At 36.8% G+C, this 22,859-nt stretch overlaps 1 protein-coding gene and 1 pseudogene across 2 annotated transcripts; one reads left to right on the top strand and one right to left on the bottom strand.

The window, feature by feature from the left end:
- The first annotated feature begins 10,555 nt into the window (after window positions 1–10,555).
- Window positions 10,556–12,991, top strand: LOC113273234 (annotated as a pseudogene).
- Window positions 12,992–13,899: 908 nt separating this feature from the next.
- LOC113271456 (transportin MOS14-like) lies at window positions 13,900–21,760 on the bottom strand. 2 transcript variants are annotated; one of them, XM_026521319.1, is made up of 23 exons: window positions 21,461–21,760; window positions 21,033–21,356; window positions 20,824–20,943; window positions 20,472–20,555; window positions 20,319–20,378; window positions 20,103–20,231; window positions 19,850–19,911; window positions 19,678–19,734; window positions 19,435–19,558; window positions 18,710–18,844; window positions 18,354–18,434; window positions 17,833–17,946; window positions 17,649–17,728; window positions 17,387–17,522; window positions 17,078–17,227; window positions 16,908–16,993; window positions 16,083–16,270; window positions 15,902–15,994; window positions 15,476–15,663; window positions 15,222–15,333; window positions 14,980–15,137; window positions 14,757–14,873; window positions 13,900–14,587 (listed from the first exon to the last, which is right to left on the bottom strand). In XM_026521319.1, the coding sequence occupies exons 1-23, from the start codon at window positions 21,683–21,685 to the stop codon at window positions 14,363–14,365; spliced, it is 3,048 nt and encodes a 1,015-aa protein (XP_026377104.1). In that variant the 5' UTR covers window positions 21,686–21,760; the 3' UTR covers window positions 13,900–14,362. The 2 variants fall into 2 exon arrangements, with proteins under 2 accessions (XP_026377104.1, XP_026377105.1); XM_026521320.1 differs by having other exon boundaries at window positions 15,476–15,579.
- Window positions 21,761–22,859: the final 1,099 nt, after the last annotated feature.

The following is a 22,859-nucleotide window of genomic DNA, read 5'->3' as shown; positions in this document are numbered from 1 at the left end:
TTGGTACCGATTGGGATTTCTCTGAGCCAGTTAAGGTTGCAATTTGGAATTGGAAATCATCTAAATCTAGTACCAGAAAGCAAGAGGTTTGGTCTGTTCTCCCTTTTACTATTTGGTGGATGATTTATCAGGAAAGAAGCATTAGATGCTTCTCAAATAGGTCCAGAAATTGTAAGCAACTAATCATGGCTATCAAATGCACTAGATTCCATTAGCCTCTTCATACAAAGCTCCTTGATGGTGTTTCACCTGTACCTTGATTTATAACTGGGATGTACCTTGATTTATAATTGTAATATAACTGAAAACGCTTGTACCTTAATTTATAACCGGGATATCATATAATTGAGAACTTCCCTTGACAGTATTTTATTTTTTTGCTACTCTCCTTAACACTGTCACCTTGAGTGACCCTTTTCTCTTTAATATAAAAAACTCTATTATTGGGGATGTAGGGGTGGGACTTTGGGGGCTTAAATTACTAAGTGGAGGATACAAGGTATAGGGGGAGATCATGTTAGTGTAAAGGTTCAAAAATACCCTCAATCATTTTTATTTATTAACCTTCTACCCTTCCATTAACTACCTAATCTAATTTAAAAAAAAAAAGAACGAAAAATTTATTAAAAGAAAAAAAACCGTCGCCCCCACCCCTCGTTCCCATTCTTCTTCTTCTGTTTTCCTTCTTCTTTTTTTCTTCCATTCTTCGTTTATCAACGATTAATAGTCGATTCAAAAAAAAAATCGTCGTCGATTAAACCCATTCTATAAAACCATGAAACCTAAGAGAAATTTAGGTCAATCTTCGCCGAATTAACCCCCTCCTGAAGCAGAGAAACCAACTTCATCAAATAAGTAGAAAGTGAAGATTAAGAGGAAATGAATGCAGGAGAAGCACCAGCCGCCAAGACGCCTGTTATGACAGCTATAAGGTATGAATTGAAAAACCCACACTTTATTTAAGCTTTTTATTGATCTTTCAGTTGGTTTCGAAGATTTTAGGTCTGGAAAAACTGTTTCTGAAAATGCTTACGACTGGGAGTTCTTTCTTTCCCAGCCGTAAATAGGCTTGACAGTTGGCTAATGATGTTTTCCCAGCCGTGTATATGTATCACGGTTGGGATATCTCAGAACTCCCAGCCGTTTGTAAGTTTTACGGTTGGGATATTTTAGAACTCCCAGCCGTTAAATAATCGGTGAGTACGAGATTGATAAATCCTATCCGCAACAAATTATTTACGGCTGGGTTATTCCTAGCCATATATTATCCTGTGTTCGAATTCTTTTTCAGCGGTAGTGGTTACATCTTGGTTTTTTCTATCTGTAATACGTTTTCCAAACCGTAAAACTTAGTAACCTAGCCGATTTTATACGACGGCTAGGTTTTCCTATCCGTAAAATGAGTAACCAATGCGCAAATATTTTTTCCCAGGCGTTATTTTGTTTACATCTTGGTCGATAACTCAAATCCCATCCGTTATTTTTGTTGCGTCTGGGATTTTCCATATTTCCTAGACGTTATTATGTTTACGTCTCGGTCGATATTACTAAATATCCCATCTGTAATGTTGTTTGCGTCTGGGACTATTCATATTTCCTAGACGTTTTCGTTGTCACAACTTGGTTTTGTCAAGATTTTCAGCCGTTTTTACGTATCTTCTTTTGGTTTTTGGTCTTGTTTGTCTCTGAAAATAAAAGATGTAGAAATGATCAATAAAAGTAACACCTTCTAGCGATCCGAATCCACAACCTCGTCACACAAAACCATTGGGTGCAAACGCAAGGAATACAAGTGAAGTTGGAGTTGGTGGAGGGAGTGAAGCTGTACTTGTTACTGGAAGAATTGAAGCTAGAGTTGCTGGAGGAAATGAAGGTGTACTTGTTATTGCAGGAACTGAAGTTGGAGTTGGTGGAGGAAGTGAAGGTGTACTTGTTATTACTAGAGGAACTGAAGTTGGCACTTCTAGTGGTGCTGCTATTGATAAAGGTAAATCTGTAGTTGAGGGGGACAAGAAGGAGGGAAAGAAGAAGTATACACCAAAAGAAACGACAAGACAAATAATTGATGATATGGTGCCTTTACCTCCCAAGAGGAATGGGAGACCTTGCGGTGTGCTAAGAGATCGTTCCGTCTTGATTGGTTACTCGTCTTCATGGGCTGCTAGGGTTTGTGGCACAAAGGTAATAAATTAATATATATATATATATATATATATATATATATGTGTGTTATTTTCATTTTATTATGGATTATTAATTATGACAACCAATTTTTTTTTTTGTGATTCCCGAATAAAGCGGTCCCAAATTAAAGCACCAACAAGGAAAGTTTTGGCCGTTGAAGAAAGAGCATCCAGATGTGGTAGCTTTGGTAAAAGCTTCGGGGTTATGGTCTGGAATCGAGGCTTTGCAGAAGACGTATGATGTTGGGACAGTTTGTGGTTTTAGAGAAATATTATGGCCTGAAACCATGATTTTTCTACTCCCATTCGGCGAGATGACTATGACTCCGGATGATGCAAAGGAAATCATCGGTCTTTCTTTGAGGGTTTCAACAATTCTCTTCCCTTTGATGAGCTTTATGTCTTGACGAAAGACTGTCTTGGATGGGGCAAAGATGAAGCGGAAGAAGAGTTTGAGATAGGGTATGGAGCCGCGCCTAGAGCTAAAAGGGAATTTAGTCAACCGTGTGAAACTAGTGAAACAATTAATATGTCAAGGAAGATTAATTTGGTTTATCTGAGGGAGAAGTTTGAGGAATCTGCTCGCAAGACCGATAGTGGAGAGATCGTGATGGACGCAGAAAGAGCTAGACATACGACTATATCTTATTTGTTGCACGCTCTTGGGACCGTCTTCTTTCCCGATTTCTCAGGAAATAAGGTAAATGCTTGTTATTTGCAGTGGTTGAAGACTCTCAGTCTCGGTCCGGAAACAAACGAGGTACCCGAGTACTCGTGGGCCACCGCCCTACTTGCCAGTATGATGGAAAGTATTTGCAAAGCTACTAGGTGGAACTAAACACAAATTACGGGATGTGTTGCTCTTATCCAGGTATAGTTTTGTGTTAATATAACAAATGTTTATTTATTTTACTTTTATATATTGGTTTGTGTGTAATATCTTATTTATAGTTGATATTTTTTTTCCCGCAGTCATGGGTTTACGACCATTTTAAATCCTTGAGGTCTACTCAGGATACAAAATGGCCTCTAGAGAAACCTACAGGAGGAAGATACCCCTTTGGAGGGACTCAACACAAGGCTAAAGAGGCGGAAATGGTCGAAATGAGGAAAAAGTTGGATGCTTTGACAATTGATGATGTGGTGTTCGATCCATATTTGAAGCTTGATGAGGATGGAGATGAGGAAGTTGGTGATAGAGAATTTTCTAATGTGGCGACCTATGTGGGAACTTTTTTTCATTCAATTGGATTCGTCATTTTGGATCCTCGTAGAGCTCCGCCAAATTGGTATTGTCCATAAAATTGTACCCGAAGACTCTCGTTTTACACTGAGCGTAGCCCACTCCCTGTTTAAGGACAAAGATGTCAAATTGAAGTATGAACCAACACCGTTGGTCGATCATTGGAATGCTCGTTCTGAAAGAGAAAACCAAATGAGTAGAAGATTGCTTGAAGCTTATCATGGGACATCCGAAGCGGATGCGAATTACATGGAATGGTATCAAGAGTTGGGTCATCCTTATGTGGAAAATTTGGATCCGGAGGCGCGGAGAAAGAGACTTCAAAATCAAAGGAATCAATGAATGGAGAATATTATTGGGAGAAGATGGTGGTATGTATATTACTAATTATGTTTGTATATGTTTGTTTTTGTTAATTATCTATGAATAATTAAGTTTGTGTATTTGATATGAAAAAATAGGTTGAACGAGTTAATTTGGTGGTCAAGGACACGAGCTGTATGATTGATTTGGGTGAGAAGTTGACGGTCCCTGAACAAAGATTACTCCGGAATCGAGTTAAAGAAATAATAATTCCTGAGAAAGCAGGTCTATATGCTTATGAAGAGGCCCGATCAAGGAGAGATAATAGGGCTAGATCTTTTTCTTCTAGCGACGACTCGGATACCCCTCCGGTGAGCAAGCTCAATCAAAGCAAGGAAAAGACGGTCGAGGCAGTCGAGGCGGTCGAGGTGGAGGTGAAAAAGGTGGCCGTGATCGAGGTGAGAAAAGAGGCCGAGTTGGAACAAGTGATCGAGGTGGAACAAGTGCTCGAGGTGGACGTGGTGGAGGTAAAAATACTTCAACTCAAGTTGGCAGGGGAAAAGGAGGTAAAAAGGCTAGAATGGTAGAACAAGTTGTTGAACAGGAGAAAGAGGACGACGATTTGGATACTTTTTTGTGCACGTCTTCGGAGGAGGAGGAATCAAGTGAATGAATAGATATTTACTCGCTCTTTAGGATTTTACTTCATGGATTTTTTATTATCTACGACTTTGGCTATTTATTTTTTTCGTTGTTTGGTTATGGATTTGGAGGTTTGCATGTATGAATGAATGTTAGTATTTCCATTTGTCTAATATAAGAAAAATGAGGAAAAAGTCAACATTGTTGAGTTTTTTGTGCACTTTCGGCTAGGTCGATGCTTCACAGAACCTAACCGAAAATGCACGTAAGTGTTGTCAAATAAACTTTCACAGCCGTAAACAAAAAAAAAAACGGTTAGAAATTCTCGGCCGTAAATCAAGAAACGGTTGGGAAAAGAAGCCGTGGTTGCTTCACGGTTGGGAAAAACCTAGTCGTTTTAAGCTCTGGTCACTCAAAATAAAACGAGTCCTATTTACGGCCATATATCCCGGCCATGTATCTTTCCACGGTTCGGAAAACCGTCTGTAATCCACTTACGGTTGGGAATGTCCTAGCCGTATTTTACTCTGTAACCAAAAAAAAAGGGCTCCTGGTTACGGCTACATATCCAGGCCGTAATATTTTTTTTACGGTTTGGAGTCCCAGACGTGATTCTGACAGAAAGTAATGAATCTTATTTACGGCCAGGAATGCTAGCCGTAAATCTGACAGACCACAAACTCTGCAGGTTATACAGAATTACGGCTTGGTCTACATAGCCGTAACTACCTATAATTTCCTTTTGTACCACATGAAATCGGCTAGTTTTTTGAATTTTGAAAAATAGATTCGTTTGAAGACTGATCTATAGAAGGTTCTATCTGTTCAACCACTTATTTAAACTTGAAATAACTCCATCTCCATATAACCACCCATTCCAAATCAAAATCACACCTTCTACACTAATAATCTTTACTAAAACTCCTACAAACACAATGCAATGTACTCAAAGGATAAACCCGACTTTACTTTGGATGAAGACTTATCTCTTTGCAAAAATTTTGTGCTATGCTATCCAAAGAAGGGAGAAGAATGAAGGAACGATGGTGTACCAAGTCAATCTTATTGGAGTAAGATTTTTAAAAAATTTTGTAGTGAAACAGGTAACACTAACAACCGCGATGGGATTGAACTGTATCTTCGATTCTCAAACATACGCAAAAAAGTGGATGAGTATTATGGATTTACTTCGTAGCAACTTCGAGGTGAGACTGATGAAGAAGTCATGGCTCAAGTTAACAAGGAATGGAGAAAATGGAAAGGTTATAATTTCAATTTGGAGCTTAAATGACCATCATCAAAGATTTCTTGATGCATCGAAAGGGATGTTATTAAAATCAACTTTGTAATGGGGATATATTAAGCATGTAATGAGTTTTATTATGGTCTACTTAATGAAAGTATAGTAATTTTAAATCGTATTAAGAATTCATGTTGAAACAAAAAAATTCTTAACTTTCAAATTTAATTACGGGCGGAAATATTATATAAACCCAGCGTAATACAGACTCAGGTTATTCCGGGAAGCATAACGGCCAAAAGTTCTTAACTTCCCATCCGTTGTATGTGTGGGAGTTCCTAATATCCCAAGATTCCCAACCGTGTAGTCATATTTACGGCTGGGTCGACACATTTACCCAGCCGTAACAGTAATTCCAAAATTTTTTCAGATTTTTGACGGATTTGATCTGATAAAATTGATGTTGGGAGTTGATTATAAGGTCATCTTGAGTTTTGTGATGCAGGGTTCACTAAAATCACCAGTTTTCCTTCTTTTAAACTCAAAAAAATCAAGTTTTGATTTGCAAAAAATTAATGATTTGATTAGTCTAATCGATTCACTAAGACTGATTAGTTAGCTTAATCAATTTAATTAGCACTAATCAAATTAAGGGTAGATTAGACATTACAAAAAAGAATAGATAAGGGGTTCTATGGGTTGTTATTTCATGACTCCATTAAGCCCAAAAAACTCACCCTTTTTAAGCCCCAATAATAAAGTTCTTAATGTATCTTGCTCTTTTTGGTCTAAATAATAAAATAAAAGAAAAGCAATTATCTGCTTTCATCAGTCGAGAATCATACTCCCTCCGTCTCCTATATATAGGCGGAAAAATGAAATTCTCTTAGAATAAGAAATTTTTTAGTTTTCATAAATTTTCCTAATTGTACCTGATTTATCCTCACCAATTCCAATACATTTATCAAGGAAATATGGAAAATATTAATTTATTAAAAGCTTTTATCCACCAAAGACATTGACTAAATTTGTGAATATCATATTTTTTAATAAGGGTATATAAGAAAGAAATCACAATGAAAATACATGTTCGCCTATATATATATAGGAACTACATTTTTTTACTTCTCCGCCTATATAATAGGGACGGAGGGAGTACTGTATGTATACCGCGTGAGATGTATAAACAATGACAATCATTTCCGCCCATGATCTATGTGGATGCACTTCATACTGTCAAGTCTGTCACTGAATTGATGAACACAAACAGCATATATTATCATTATACTTATTTATTAGGCAGCAAAACAGTGCATCTCATCCAATTGAGCTAACAAAACACTGGCTCGGCATTGAAAGAACAAATAGAACGATGCACATACGCAATTTCCAAGGTACTCATTGACCTGCAAACATTTATAGTATTTTGAAGTTTGAATTTTGTTTAATGAAAGTAGTACATATTCGTGTGTTGACTTATTTTTCATCCATCTTTCTCCCTCTGAGAAGAAAAGTAAGTTAATCACACCGTTAATGATCCAATCTGTATTTTTAAAGAAGGAAAAGCCAGTAATTTTAATTCTGCATATTAATGTGAATCTCTAATGCACAGTTGCACACATCTAGAGTGAAAGGGATAATAATGTATTTAGTCAGTGAAACATGACTCAAACACCAAAAGAACCCATAAATCATAGTACCTGCTCTCATCTCATTTTCTTTTTCCAGTTCTTTATTGGAATCAAGAACTTAGAATATCTACGTTTCAATTTGGGCGGTAACTAATTAAACTAACTCAAATGCAACTAAGAATGAATTCCCTGCCATCCCATTTACAGTAGTATAAGAATAAACTAAAGTGAACAAGATCTAGTTCTACATAGTTCTTTCCTTTTTCTCTTTGAAAAATCCAACAAGACTCACGCTCAGCCTCTGTCTGGCTGTCCCAGAGTCTCATTCATTAATTATTGGATCAAGCATACAATTGGGCACTGGGGTGGAGTGGCAAGTGATAGGAAGGTTCAATTCCTCTCATCCAACTCATGAATCTGCCTATGTTCAGGTTGGCTCTGCCCCAAGTGTCTGATTCTTCATTTTTGTGGATCAGCTATACATACAAGACAAACACATTGAGGTACGCACTAAAGATGGAGTATAATTTATGAATAGGGTAGTGTAGCAGCTAGCTAGGGCGCGTTACTCGAGAATCTATCAACTGCCATGGTTTTCCTGATTAGGCACCAGATTTCTGAGACATAAATTTCTAAATGATGATTATAGGATAACTGGGAATTAATTTATAATCCACCCCGACCAACCGGGGAGGTTAGGGTTCAAACCCTTGTAATTGTCTAAAAATTTTCTTAACGTCTTGAGATCTCCGTTCTATGCTATACATAAAACTCTAGCATTATGAGTACATGTGCTCTGCTTTACTCACTGCTTAATACCTAATTATTAAGGTTTCGTTCCCAAACAAAATTAAGATAATTATTAGCACTTTCATTAAGGCATTCCTGCAGTATGCACGATCCGTTCACATGATCACAGAATAGTCACACACTGCAAGTAAACTGAGCAGTTAAACTCAACCTCCATGAATATAACTAACTTTCATCATTAACGAATAAACTTTTGAACTCCTTGTATTCAATCAATCAAAAAAGCAATGGATGTTTGTCCCCCGTTACCAGACTCAAACATTTGTCTTCTTTGACTATACATGTGCATGAATAAGCCGGGTTTTCATGGAATTTTACTAATACAAGGATTACAAGAATCCAAAGAAGAAATCCTAAAGTCACCTAATCCTAGAGACTTAAACTATATAAGGTTAGTGTGAACCACACTACTCAAAAACCAAGGCACCTTCAAGTCTGTTTTGCTATGCAGGTTCTGTTTTTCCATGAATCATCCAGCTACTAGCAATTTTTTTCTGAAAGGTTTCTGGGAAGGAGACTATGAGTTGAACGATGATGACTAATCAGCATTAAAAAGAATAATAATAATAATTTAATGAAAACTCATAAGCATACACCACAATTAATGGCAGATAAATAGCTGTACAGTATCAGTTATAGTATTTTATTCGTTTTTCTTTTTCTAATTGTCTTACAAAAGGGCTCCCATCCCCTTTCACTTTTCCCCACAATCATCGTTCTCGTTTTCTCTCTACATTTCAAACTCCGTTTCCTCTCGTTTTCTCCACCTAAAACATTTCTTACATACATTCTTCTTTGTGACCAAGAGATCATCATAAGTAGGGGTGTATCCTACCCATACCCGCCAATCCTACCCTATCCGCCAATGTTTTAACCGTATTCTACCCTACCCATTATTTGGCGGGTAGGGTGACGGTTAAAAGATTTCTTATCCGCCGTTAAATGGGTAAAGCTCGAAATTATCCTACCCTACCCGTCTACCCGCATGATATATTGAAAAGACCAAGTAACCTTTCATTGTTTTTTTCTCCTGCACATTTTTTCGTTGTTTTTAAAGATATCAGGGGTAAAATATAAACACACTTTTGTTCATCTTTTCTTCAGAGAACTCAACCCCAAATCGAACCATTTACTCTCTCTTTTGTCGTCTGAAAATGAAAAGTGAAAACCCCATTCAAAATTCTCCATTGAAGAAGAAGATCAAAAAAGTCTCATCTCCATATAAGTAATTTGGTTCTAAGTGGTTTCACATTTCTCTAACCCCATCTTCAGGTACTATTCAAACTCCTCAAAAACTGAAATTTCAGATCGGAAATCGATTTATTGATGTTGTTGTTTTTACCTCCGAAACCAAGTAATTCTTGGCGTGTTAAAACTAGTGTTTGATGACTTCGTATTGTTTTTAACTAGAGTTTACAACGATTGCCAAGAGCTTTCCTCTACTTTCTTCATATGAGTAATCAGTTGAGTAATATGATTTAGGAATTAGTTGAGAAATTAACATGCATGTTAACTGGCTGATGAATTTCTCATAGAAATTTAGTTTGTTCCACATGGAGGACGAGTTTCAATAGGATTCTGTTAGGGATGGGAGCAAAAAGGCAATTGAATGGGATTTAAAAACTCAGGTCATATGTTAACTGATTGATAAATTGTCTCTTCATGGTTGTATAGATTTTCATTAATTCATGACTTCTAGCTAAAACCCATGTCTTTAGATGTAAAAAGTTTTAATGTTTCAAACAATTTCAGTGAGATTTTGTTCATATAACTCTGAACTATCTTAGCATCTTGGCATAGACTGTGTTTAGTAAGTGTCCTGAAATTTGGGTTAAGGGAAGTTGTATTCTGCAATATTTGTTGGATTGACTGTTTTCTGCGTTCTTTTGCATTGTTGTATTCTTTTTGATTCATCAATAGGAAATCCCATTTCATAGCGGTTGAACTTTATTTCTCATCTTAACCAGTTCTGCTTTACCAGCGTAACAAAACCCATATCATACCCTCTTCCGTTATTGCATTCTAAACTTGATTCACGTCTGGCGAAGCCTGTAATCTTCTTTAAGAGCCATAACTTTCGATCTATGAATCTGTTGCACTAAAAATGAATCCATAAGAAAGCTCTTAATAATAGTTTCCATTGTTCCCCTAAAAATGCAATACTATATCGTTGTAGTTATAGAAGACATTAAATCCTCGTTAGCCATAATTGTTGGTTAGGCTGACCATCTCCCTCTGCTGGTCAGTATATAATAGTGGACCACAAAACCTATGCCAACAAAATACCTGCTTTGTATTTGTACTTCAATATCTTTTTTTATTGATTACTTGTAGTGTTCCTTGATTGTGACCTTCTTTTTCATGCCAGGAAATTATCCGTATCTATTAAATGGAAGAGAAGAACAAGAAGGCTTTCTGCATTGAACACAAGCTGGGGATTTCTTGTTGTGATCGAATTAATGTACTGCAGCTGAACCGAAGGTGTTTTAGGGCCTAAGAATAAATGGAAGATACTGACGCTTGCATATGGGAAGGAGTTGAAGCTAGCCGGAGCAGAGGCTATGGTCGGGTTAGGCAGGAGTGGTCGGACTTCAGGAGAGCCTGAATTTGCAAACTAGAGTTGGTGTTCGGACTGGGCCTGGCAACTTTGCTAGGTATTAATCGTTGGACTTCTTGTGATCGCAGGACTTGATATAAAAACTCGATAGAAGTTTCAGAAAGAGGAGGCCGGACGGGGATTCTTTGGAGGAGGATCGGCCAGAGAGCCGTGAGCAGAGACACAGAACAAGAGGCCGGAGTTGAACTTGTTCAGAGTCTGAACTTCAGACTTCAGAAAGTCATGGAAAAAAAAACGGTTATACCCGCCACCCTACCCTACCCGACCCGCAAGAGAATGGGTTGGGTAGGATATTACCCGTTCAATGGCGGGTAGGGTGGCGGGTAAAATTTTTCTTAACCGCCAGTAAACGGGTAGGGTGGCGGGTATAGGCCATATCCTACCCACCCTACCCGTTGTGCAGCCCTAATCATAAGATTGATTAATCGATGATGAAAATGGCAGATTCTTCATCTAACATGAAGGCCATGTTTGGGAGCTTTGACTACATAAAGCTTAGCTAGGGAATTTTTTTCTCTAACTTGAGCAGGATTATCTCAAGATGTATTAATAAAGATGATGTTTGTTTTTCCGTTATATCCATCACGGGTTTATCATGTATTATGTTTGTCTCTCCATATTTTAAATATGTATTTTTATAAAATAATTATGTATTATGGGTAAAATTGTCGGAGAAAAAAATAAAAACATAACAATAAAGTTAAAAAAATTGAAAATATTTTGATTAATTAAAATAACTACCTTTATAACCGTCTAACCCAGGCAAGGATATTGATATCCTGGCTATTTTGGAGAATAGCATAACCTTGCTTTTTTAGCTTCCTAAAATCAAGGAAGATTTAGTTGTTCATATCCTAGACTAGAATTAGAACAAGACAAACATAATTTAAATGTATTTTCTTGATAACCCAACCTAGGATAGGCATTTCCAAGGGGCCAAACACGACCGAAGTGTCTGCTACTGGTCTGTTTTTCTCTATCATTGGGATGGCAATGGTATTGCTCCAAAGAAGGCAGTTAGTGTGCCATTTGGGAAGAACTATGCCCCTACATGGTCTTTTGATCACATCAAGTATTTCAATGGTGGTAATGAGATTGAGCTCCACCTCGACAACTACACTGGTAAGTTCAACTTATATTCAGACATTCTACTTTGTCTTCTGTCCGTTACAGATTCACTAGTGCTAATGTATATATACCTGAGTTTTGATGTTTTTCTATTTTGGGATGAAAATCATAGGTACTGGGTTTCACTCAAAGGGCTCTCATCTGTATGGACACTTCGACATGCACATAAAAATGGTTGCAGGGGACTCAGCTGGAACTGTAACTGCTTTCTATGTAAGTCATTCCTATCAGTTCGTTTACCACTACTACTACCAGCACCCTGGTATCCCTACTTAATCTTGCTTATCCACAACCCTTCTGGGTGCTCCTAGCTGCTTAAGAACCCCCTTCTGTCCCTAAGGGGATTCGACGTAGCTCTTCCAGATTCCATAAACATGCAATCTGATACAGCATATTTAACGAATGAATGCAGTTATCTTCAAACGGGAATGAGCATGATGAGGTAGACTTCGAGTTCTTGGGAAACAGGACAGGGGAACCCTACATTTTACAGACAAATGTCTTCACAGGTGGTGAAGGTAACAGAGAGCAACGGATCTACCTCTGGTTCGATCCAACAGCGGCCTACCACACCTACTCTATCCTCTGGAACTCCTACCACGTCACGTAAGTATCTAACAACTCTCCAATACATTTCAAAATCCCCTCAAGTATTGCTTAATTTTCAGAAAACTAATGAAACAATATGTACGCATGTGAAATGCAGATTCTTCGTTGATAATATCCCAATCAGGATATTCAAGAACAGTAGAAAGTTAGGACTGAAATTCCCATTCGAACAACCCATGAAGTTGTATTCAAGTTTGTGGAACGCAGATGACTGGGCAACCAGGGGGAGGGCTTGAGAAAACTGATTGGTCCAAGGCACCTTTCATAGCTAAATACAGGGGATTCCACATTGATGCTTGCGAGGCATCAGTGAACGCAAAATTCTGTGAAACACAAGGAAGGAGGTGGTGGGATCAGAAGGAATACCAAGACCTTGATGCCTACCAGTACAGGAGGCTCATGTGGGTCCTTAGGAAATTTACAATCTACAACTACTGCAAAGATAAAGCCAGGTTCCCAGTAATGCCTCGCGAATGCAAGATAGACAGGGATGCTTAATTAAGAAATTTAATATGTTCTTAGAAGGAAACTATTGTATCCTATTCTTACCACAACAACAGTCTTTTCTAAAATACTATTATTAATCAATCAATTGTGGGTATTTTATCCTAAGATACTTCCTATGTTTCCTAATTGTCCTCTATATCTTCTTCACAAACTTCTTCCAATACAAGACCATGTGCGAAGGGACAGTCATGTGCTTTTCCTTTCCCTAAATTGGTGATTCCCATTTAATTATTCATTTACTGATTCCACAATTATCGTTATCATCAGAGTGGAAAGTTGAATTTGTAATGTGTATTCTTTTTCAGTTCGGCGTATGTTTTCTTCCCCACACATGAATTATCATATTCATATGATTTGCTATATAATATCTTGATATGTGGATTCTCTATTCTCAATCCGTTTGAATATAATACACCTTATTCTACCTGCTAGATTATGCCCTCCAAATTTTACAACCTAGCATCTAATATCTGACAAAAAATTCCTTGACCTACTTAGTTACCTTATTAACCATTAATAATACAAGTCGGTACCGTTCTTGAACAAGGTTCTAAAGCAAAAATGGTAAAACAGGCATTTTTTCTGTTATATGAGCGTGAAATGGGAAAACTTGAGAACAGAGTGCTGATATCATGGAATGGCTAATATGAGTAATCATGGATCCACATTATAACAGTAAATATATTAGGAAAAAAAAACACGAAACTAGACGCTCTTAAACAAATAATTTTTCAGTTAAACTAAAGGATAACAAATACGTACTCAGGCTCGCGTAATTTGCAGCAGCCACCGCCTTCTTTTGTCTTGGCCCTTGAATCAGGCTACCTTAACTCCACTCAAGCCTTTGACAGTAACAATGAGCGAGCAGGATCAACGTTGACAGAGACAAAATATTCATCTACAGCATCTCCATTAAGCTAAAGACAGTCAGAAAGATTCAGAAAAAAAACGAAAATAAGAAAGTTTCAATTCCATTAGAATGGATAGGGGCAAGAAAAGTCTATCATCACATTTTTTATCCTTCTGATAGAAATTCGACAAACAAGTATAGAAAACAAGGCATCATTTTCCTTTTGCTTTAAGACTCGTGTTGAGAATCATTTCCATATGAATATAAATTGGGCCCAAAATTCCCCTCAATTTTGAGGTGCTTAGCGTTAACAGAAAAATTCCGAGTGGTAAATCGATACTATACAAATAAAAGAACTTTGGTTACATCATTAGGAACCATTCCGAGATTCGATTGCGATTGCTCAGGTAGAAAATTTCCTGTTTGGAAATTTGTGCTCCAGCCTGGGTAATAGACCTTCAATTTAACTGTCATACCTTAGATATGTAGACAAGTAACACTCTAAGCCTCAATTGCGGTGTATGGAGCAGCTAAATGATAGCCGTTGCATCCGACTACTGTCCCTTCACACCCCATTCTTTTAGGTGGGTGTCATCAATTCACGTGAGATTAGGCACATTGCGGTGGGTGTCAGCAAATTCTCGAATGATACGCTTCAGAGTTCTACCCCCTCTGCCTTGCATATGCCCGTGATTATTTATTCCTCCATCTCGGGTCCTACTCTCAAGGTAATCTGAAGCTGCATTGGCGAGGGCCTTCAGCCACATGGGTACTAGAGTCTCCGCTTCACCCTGCTTCAGATACTCAGCTGGCAACGCCCGAACCTGATATCAGTCGCCAAGGAGTCAAATATTAATAAACAAAGCAAAGAAGAGAAAGCATTTTTAAAAATATCAAAATCACTTCTCCGTCAATGGAATAAAAAGTATAAATTAAGAGAAATATTTTGAAATGTAGAAAACATTTTAATTCACTGTAGGGATAAAGAGACACCGTAGAGTGCAGCCACCCATGTAAAGATTCCCAGGACAGCACTGAATTCCAGGTGGTCCTCTCACTTAAGCTGCAAATTGCTGCTAGTTGTTGTAATATTGTTGCAGACTTGTGAACCTACTTAAAACAGAGGTAGAACAGCTAGTATTCCTTAGTTAGAGACAAACAAGGGGCAAACTGAAACTTCTAGGTTTTCCATAAAAGCATAAGGAAACACACACACCCTCGACATTGCCAGGACCCCAAGTAAAGCGTATATTATACTAGATACGAGTCCCTCGCCACTACGTGATATGACCTGAATAGTCACTGAGCCGAGTGACCCTTCAGTCATACATGACATCGATTCCAGCACTGAGGTTAGACCGACCTCTAAGAAACCTGCAAGGTTCCCTGTTACATCAATCAATTGAACAAGAACTATAATTTACAAGAAAGTGAGATGCTATAATTGACCATGCTTACATGACATGTATGACATTGCTGCTAGTGCTGCTCCACGGTGCATTGCAGTGCAGCATATAGCTGCCTTTTGGAACGAAACCTCGAGCAGAGAACCAGATGCAGCCAGCACTTCCTGATAGTTTATCACTAGTCAGCTTTACTTAGCTCCATAAAGAAGTTCATCCAAAGAAATTTGAACAACGAGACTTTAACAAAATCGCATATATCATATTAAAATATAGTGAAACCATTTAGACGAAAAAGTAAAGTGAAACCTTGGGACAACCACTAACAAAAGTAGATGTGAAATTAGTGTAAGCCTCTACAAGATCTGGTTCTTGATCGCATATATAGGAAGAGTTAAGAGCCGTAATTGAAGCTGCAGATGAAAATCTGTCAAATGTGCTGATAAACAGAGATCCATATTCTTCCCTGTGACAGAATTCTTCAATGACGACAGCAGCTGATACGCAAATCAACGTATTTCACAAATAAAGATATGGAAAATAAGTGAAGTAAATATAAGTTCGCTTATCAACAAAACAAACAAAAACTCTACAAAATAGAGGGAGTATCCATCGACACTCCATGTGAGGCTGCTCTGATGTAAAACAGCTGATCCCTGGCAAAATTTAAGGTAGGTATTCTAATGAAACTCCCAAACCAGAGGTACAACATCTGGTAAAGGGTTAAGAACTTACCCGTTCTGACATAGCAGTCATGGCTTTGAAAAGAGAGAAAGTTTGTAGATAAACAATCCAGTACTTTAGGCAATAACATTAAGAAGTGTTGACCTGCAAATGAACACGGATACACAACAATCTGAAAACATTGTAGTCTAAAGACCATGAAACGATGCTGGAATTTAAAAAACAGCTATACCTGAAGAGTGAATGGCTTGTGAAAGAGCCCGGCACGCTGCTGCAGATAAACTAGCACTTTCCATGTGCAAGGACGTAAATAGTTTCTCCAGAATGGGCCAAAAAACACCCAGTAGAGCTAGAATAGTATCATCATCAGCTGGAACAGTTGACGACGAGATTGAGAGATGACTGAACACAGTTCCCATCCTGAAACCAAGGAATCATTATAGGGTAGTTAGAGGATACAGAGATTCCAGGCATGAGAGTCCCCAGTAAATATTTCAAACAGGAAGAGAAAAGGCCTTTTTGCGATAAATTGCATATTAAGGAGTGTTCTTTTTAAGCGAAGAGATTATTTTTTGAGTTTATTGCATTCCCGGACACTCTTCACTACTAGCTGTATCATATGTCAGAGATAATAACTTGAGCAAGTGGTGACAAACATTAGACTAACAAAAGTAAACCAGAAAACAGAAGTTTTTATTTTAGGTCACGAGAAGCTTTTATTTCAGGTCAACGAGAACTTAATAGCGATTAACCATCTCAAAGAATCTACAAAGCATCCATTTTCAGTAAGTACATGAAAGTTTGAGAAAAGTTACTGCTTTAAAAACCTTAAAGAACTACTGGTATCCAAATTATCGCATATGAAGTTGCACTACTTTGTTGCAATAGCAATGGAGTGACAAATAAAATCCAGGCCAGGGTTATTAACATTACCCAAATTAACATATATATATATATATATGTATATATATATATATATATATATATATATATATATATATATATATATATATATATGTATATATAAACATCCAGGTTTACAGCATCAAGAACAAACCTGTAAAGTCCCCTTGCAGCAGAGCTCAAGGCTTGTGTATAACTTGCAGGGTTTTGCCTTAGTGAATGCCCACTCTCTTCGTCAATCTAGAGGAACAAAATACCCCAGTAACGCACAGATACAATTGATATATATAGTACAGAAGAAACTCTAAAAAGTCAACAACTTACAAGTTTCCCAATAGCTCCATAACAAGAAGAAAGCAGCCTTGCTAAGGAGTTGTTCTTTAGCTGCTTATCAGGAATTGTGCCAATTATCAGAGTTATCGCACTAACCACTTCTTCCTCCTCTTCCAAAGGTAAGTGCCGCTCTTCTAATCCCTAAAGCAACCAATGAATATTTCAGATAGATTTTACAGACAAAAGAATAGCATGCATGTCCTCTGAAGAATCAAAAACATCCCCTTTCTACTTTTAGTTACATGAAGCTCAGCTACATGTTAAAACTTACAAAGGTTTAGTTGCGGTAGACAGATTTACCTCTCCAATCCAGATCAGGATTTCCAAGTCCGAAGGTTCATGAATCACTGAAGATGCGTCTTCACAAAGCTTACGCAAGGCTGACGCACAAGCATTTGATGTCACCAGTTTTCTAATTCCTGCAGCAAAAAATAATCTGAAAGTAGCTAATTAGCTCAAAAGGAAGTGGGATCCAGATGCAGTGATGCTACATCATGATTTCGCAAGAAAGGAAAAAATACTGGATTGCATGTTGGAACAAAAAATAGGAAGAGTCCCTCACAGTAATGGTCTAGTCGATGTTTGTACACCAGAGATCCACTTGGAGTAGGAACCAACAACATCGGCTACTGTTCTGTAAACCTAGAAGCTCAAATCAATAAAAGGATTCTGTAAGTAGACTAGTACAAGTTGAAGCCAATAATAACATGAACAATCATCATAGTAATTAAATATTTAAAACGTACAAGGCACAGGAACCCGTCAAGCCCATCAGATGCTCTATTTGACAAGATCGTTACTAACTGCAGTATCACAGAGAAATCGAATGGTTGGCCGTCTTGAAGAATTAGTTCTGCAACCTGAAGTATGTACAAGGAGACACAATCATCAACATCCAGTCTCATTTGCTTTTGCCTATTTTACATATTTTTAAAGTTTCCAATTTGCACAAAAACTAATAGCTAAAGGATGATAAAATGAGTGGGGATGCATGTAACACTTGTAGAAGATGAGAAACTATCACCCTAGATCGTGCATCAGGGTTGGCATGAACTACTATTGAAATAAAGTATTGAACAGAGATTTTTAGTGAGTAGCAGAAATGGAAGTTCAAATCATGATAGGCAGTCTATCATGATCATAGTAAGATTCAACGCCACATCATACCACATACAAGATGTTACAAGCAAGCACTAGGTTCACCTTATGAAACATAAGAATCTAATTATGACAAACAAAAGCAATTACTTTTACTAGGAGATCTCACCACATTAAGTACGAACATTTTGGTTTCCACTTCCTTCCAAGGTATTTGTACATCTGAAGATGCCCAACCTCCAGAGAAAATCTATGATAAGATTAAAACAGTAACTAAAAAGAAATAATAGCACTATTATTTCATAAATAAAATGCATAGCAGCAACTCAAGAACTACTAGAAAGCCTTGAGCAGATAAACAAGCTCCAATATAATATTTTGCAGCTTGAGAATATTGTGTTTTGGTCCTCCAGACTCCAGTAATACGAGTGGACAGAATTTGCAATATTTACAAAACAACTGGTGCCAAATACAAACAAATTGAATCACGTAGATTGAGTATGTTCATCAAATTCAAATCCTTACCTTTTGCACAAAAGTACCAGATCCTAAAAGCTGACAAATATCCACAAAAAGCTCAGACAGATCCATCCTAAACTGTGCAAGGCCATCAGGCAAGTCAAGAGTTCCACTCTCACCACTGAATGTAGAATCATCCACCTGGCATTAGAAGTAGTATTTTAAGTAGTTTCTGAAAAAAGTATGTTTGCCTTGATCAAGATAATATCACAAATTCAATCATGTAGAGAGGAAAAAAGCTCTCGGAAAGGACATCTTCCGAGCTAGCAAAAGTAAGAAATCAAAGAACATTTGAGGGGGGAAAAGTTATAGACTATGATAGGAATATGGATGAACTCAAGATGAACTTCCAATAAATCTGAGTTCTAGGGTAGAGACATAAAAGTCATTCATAATAAATAATCAAAAACTGCCTATGCTCAAGCACATGGAGCTCCTTATATGGAGTATATAACTTCCTAAACATAACAAATAGCCGACTAAATTTCCTGAGCTAATAAAACTCTAAGATGGATATTTTAGATGCTTACAGATATCTCTAAGATTCAATTAGTAGATAATAAAAATGAAAATACCCTATTTATTTGGATACGTAAATTATAATTAACTAAAAACCAATAATAAATAAAAAATCTGATTTTCCATATTTTATCCTGAATCACATCAGATAGCTCTGTATAGTATTCGCATTTCACAGATGACAAGCACAGCTGAAAGGGTTCAAGAGTAACCTGAGCACGCAATAAAAGGGCATCAAGTAATGCTGAGAATACTGGAAAGAACATCTCTTCCACCTTTTTCCTACTGCTCAACTTATCCATGTCCAGGCCAAGAACATAGCTTGCTAGACAGCACCTGGATAGTTGCGAAACAGGTGCAGGTTTTACGGTCTTAAGAGTTAATGGAGTCGCAAACTTTTAAACAGCAAAAAAACAAAAATGAACGAGAATAGCTTGAGGAAAACAAAAACCAACCAAAATTGCAATGTTGAGTCTGCAATATCCCAATCTTCACTTGGAAAAGCTACACAACTGCCATGTGTAGCATATGAATTAGAAAGTACACTACTGGTATCAACTTGTTACACAGTACAACAGAGAACAATTAGTTGTTTTTTCAATGTAAGTATTAAGATTATTGTACAACCTCAAAAGGGCATCTGCCAACACAAGTGCGTCTGTACTTGCTTCTACAATCAAAGCCGGAGCCTAATATTCAGCGTCCCACAGAATGAAATCAGTCAAAAAATTAGAATATCAACAATGCTATCAATTTGGAATGTAAGCCACATCGAGAATATTATGACTAATTAGATTCACCGAATCATGTCACTCATTTACATGAAACAGTATAAACCATGAAAGAACCTTGAACTCTGCTGAGGAGATTCGTTACTTACTGCCTGCCCAATCTCCGACATCAAGCATGCCAGACCACCAATTACTTTCTCATCTCCACTAGCAAGGGCTGGTAGGAGTAATACTTCTCTAAGAAAAGGTACTCTGAAAAGCAAAACCTGAGGTAATCCCTATAATAAAGAAAAAGGAAAGATATTACAAATAAAATCCAGGAAAATATTTTTCCATAACCATGAGGTGCTTAACCACGTACATACCTCGTATCGGCTTACGAGCTCAATTAGTACTTCAATGGCCAGGTCAAACGAAGAGAATACCTACACATGATATAGACAAATAGACTGGAGGCATGACTAAAGTTTCTAAAAATATGCTATTTTAAAAGAAAAAACAAGTGGTGAAAAACAAACCTGCAGAGAGTTGAAGACAAAGTTAAGAAGTGGATGTGTTGGTAAGGATGACGGTGGAACCTCAGAGAAGCACCCAGCTCGAACCTGCAACTCAGAGAGACTACTATCATGATCGATAACAGCAAATAAGATACAAAAACAAAAAGTAAATGTTGAACTCCAGATACTGAAACTTATACAAATTATAAGTCTGCATACAGAAGATACTGGATACAAAAAATTTAGTAATGGTCAACTAATTTAATCATCTTGTGTAGCCTCAAGAAGTAACAATTCAAAGTGTTGAGAACACAATTCCAAGATAGAAGACATAAATAAAGATAAATAAATGAAGGAAGTGAATTAGTCTTACCCAACTAAGCAAGCATCTCAAAATTTTCCTATTCCTGTCTTGAAGTTGATTGTTATCATCAAGCCTTTGCTCAGATTGATGCCTAAGGAACTCAAGAACAGTAGGAGTATGTGCAAGTAGCTGTTTAAGACATGTAGAATACTATCAATTTTTCTATACAGACTTAAAAAACGATTTGTAAAGACGACAAAATCTATTATCAGAATCACCTCTTGACCATACTGAAATCTAAGCGAGGAAGAGATATTAGAATCAGTATTCTGATCATCAATAACTTCTTCAGGCAAAACAGTAAGCATCTCCAAGACAGCAACATTACCATTTTCCTGGTTCTCTAAAGTCTGTAAACTCGCGAAAAGTTGCTCAATTGGTTTCTTATGTTGTACAGAACGTATTACAAGTGCAGAGAGCGCAAGACAGATTTGTGTCAAGAGCTGAGGAGGTCCATAACTAAATTTCTTAGCAGCGATGATGAGAGCATTTAGTAAAGCATCTTTATCCCCAGCTTGTAAATAACATCCTTCAGTTTGGATCTGAAGTACGAATAACATGTAAATTCACACATTCATTCATAGACAGACAGAAAGAAAAAGAAATTATGACCTAATTTATGATAATCGGAGGAGAATTGAAGTACCTTTCGTTTGAGAATCTGAGCAGCGAAGAAATCGAGTTCGAAATTATCTTGAAGGAGGAAATTGGGATTTGGAGGAGAAGTGAGAATAGAAGTGGAGACATCCCAAGCAGAAGGAGTTTGTTGGAAATGAACTAACCATTGATTAGCAGCAACTCTATTACATGATTGTGAATCATGGTTTAATACTGATACTGCTTCTGCTACTTTCATACGGATTTCATCCATTATTTTCCTCAACAAATCACTACACAAGTCATCGAATGATTGGAGCCGGGAAGATTTTGGATGACCAACTTAACTCACTCAACAACAAATCTCTAATCTCTTTACTCTTTCTTGCTTGCGGCTCTTCTGGGCTCATCTTCGGCTAGTGTCCGTGACTCTCCCAAAATCAAGCCCATTACACAAAAATTTCAGGGCATATCGTATAAGGACAAAAATGGGTCATTAGATAGTAATCCGTAAAGCCCTTTATCCATATACTTTGCTTAATGGCAAAATTCTCCTTATTTTATTTTTAATTTTGATTTTTTAATATTTTTTTTAAAAAACTTTTTTAGTTATTTTTTCCCTTCATTTTTTTATATTTATAAAAAAATTAAAATAAAACAAAAGAAAATTAAGAAAAAGGTAATTTTTTAAAAAATAGTTTCTTTATTAAACAAAATAAATAAATAAATAATAGAAAAGAAAAAGTTAATTTTTTAAAAAAGTTAAAAAGTTAACTTTAGAAAAAATAAAAAGTTAATTTTAAAAAAAAAAATTGATTTTTTACAAAAATAAAAAGATAATATTTTTTAGAAAAAAATAAATAAAATAAATAATTAAAAAAATAATTTTGAAAAAACAATTAAAAACAATTAATTTTCAAAAAGATAACTATATTAATTAATTAATCAAGGGTAACTAAGTAATTTCTCTATATGTAGACACTCCTTATCACCCCACCCTAGCTAGTTCAATCCTTTTATATGCTCTAAAATTTTCTTGTATGCCTGAAACATGGCTCTTAAAGAGTCCTGATGTGAGGTTAGGTTATCGTCATAACAGTTTTTGTAAGGGTGCACCTCTTTACCTTGGATATTTCTTAAAATCTCAAATATATTTATCTCAAGACAATAACTAGATTTATATCCACCCTCAAAATGTAAACTGTTTCTAGATCCTAGAAACAAGCATTTAGTCCCACGATTGCTAGATTTTGGATATTCTAGTCCTAGCCTTTGAGGCCTAGTACTACTCACTAGTCCTGATTTTAAACTCGCGTCAAATTAGTTCAAATTTGAACGAGTTAGTGCAAATTTTAGCGATCTAAAAATTACGAATTTTTCTTATTGCTTTATTTGCCCTTTTTCTTTTTTAGATTGTTTGGTTAGAATCAGGGACAAAGGCGATTTAC

Source organism: Papaver somniferum, chromosome 4 (genome assembly GCF_003573695.1).
Source record: "Papaver somniferum cultivar HN1 chromosome 4, ASM357369v1, whole genome shotgun sequence".
Classification (NCBI taxonomy): domain Eukaryota; kingdom Viridiplantae; phylum Streptophyta; class Magnoliopsida; order Ranunculales; family Papaveraceae; genus Papaver; species Papaver somniferum.
This window is presented reverse-complemented; position numbering and strand designations above follow the sequence as displayed.

Coding starts and splice junctions, on each gene's coding strand:
- LOC113271456 (XM_026521319.1), bottom strand. CDS start 21,685: ATGGATGAAATCCGTATGAAAGTAGCAGAAGCAGTATCAGTATTAAAC. Junction 20,232..20,318: donor AGCTCGTAAGCCGATACGAG/GTATGTACGTGG, acceptor TCTTTATTATAG/GGATTACCTCAGGTTTTGCT. Junction 16,994..17,077: donor ATGGAGCTATTGGGAAACTT/GTAAGTTGTTGA, acceptor TTGTTCCTCTAG/ATTGACGAAGAGAGTGGGCA.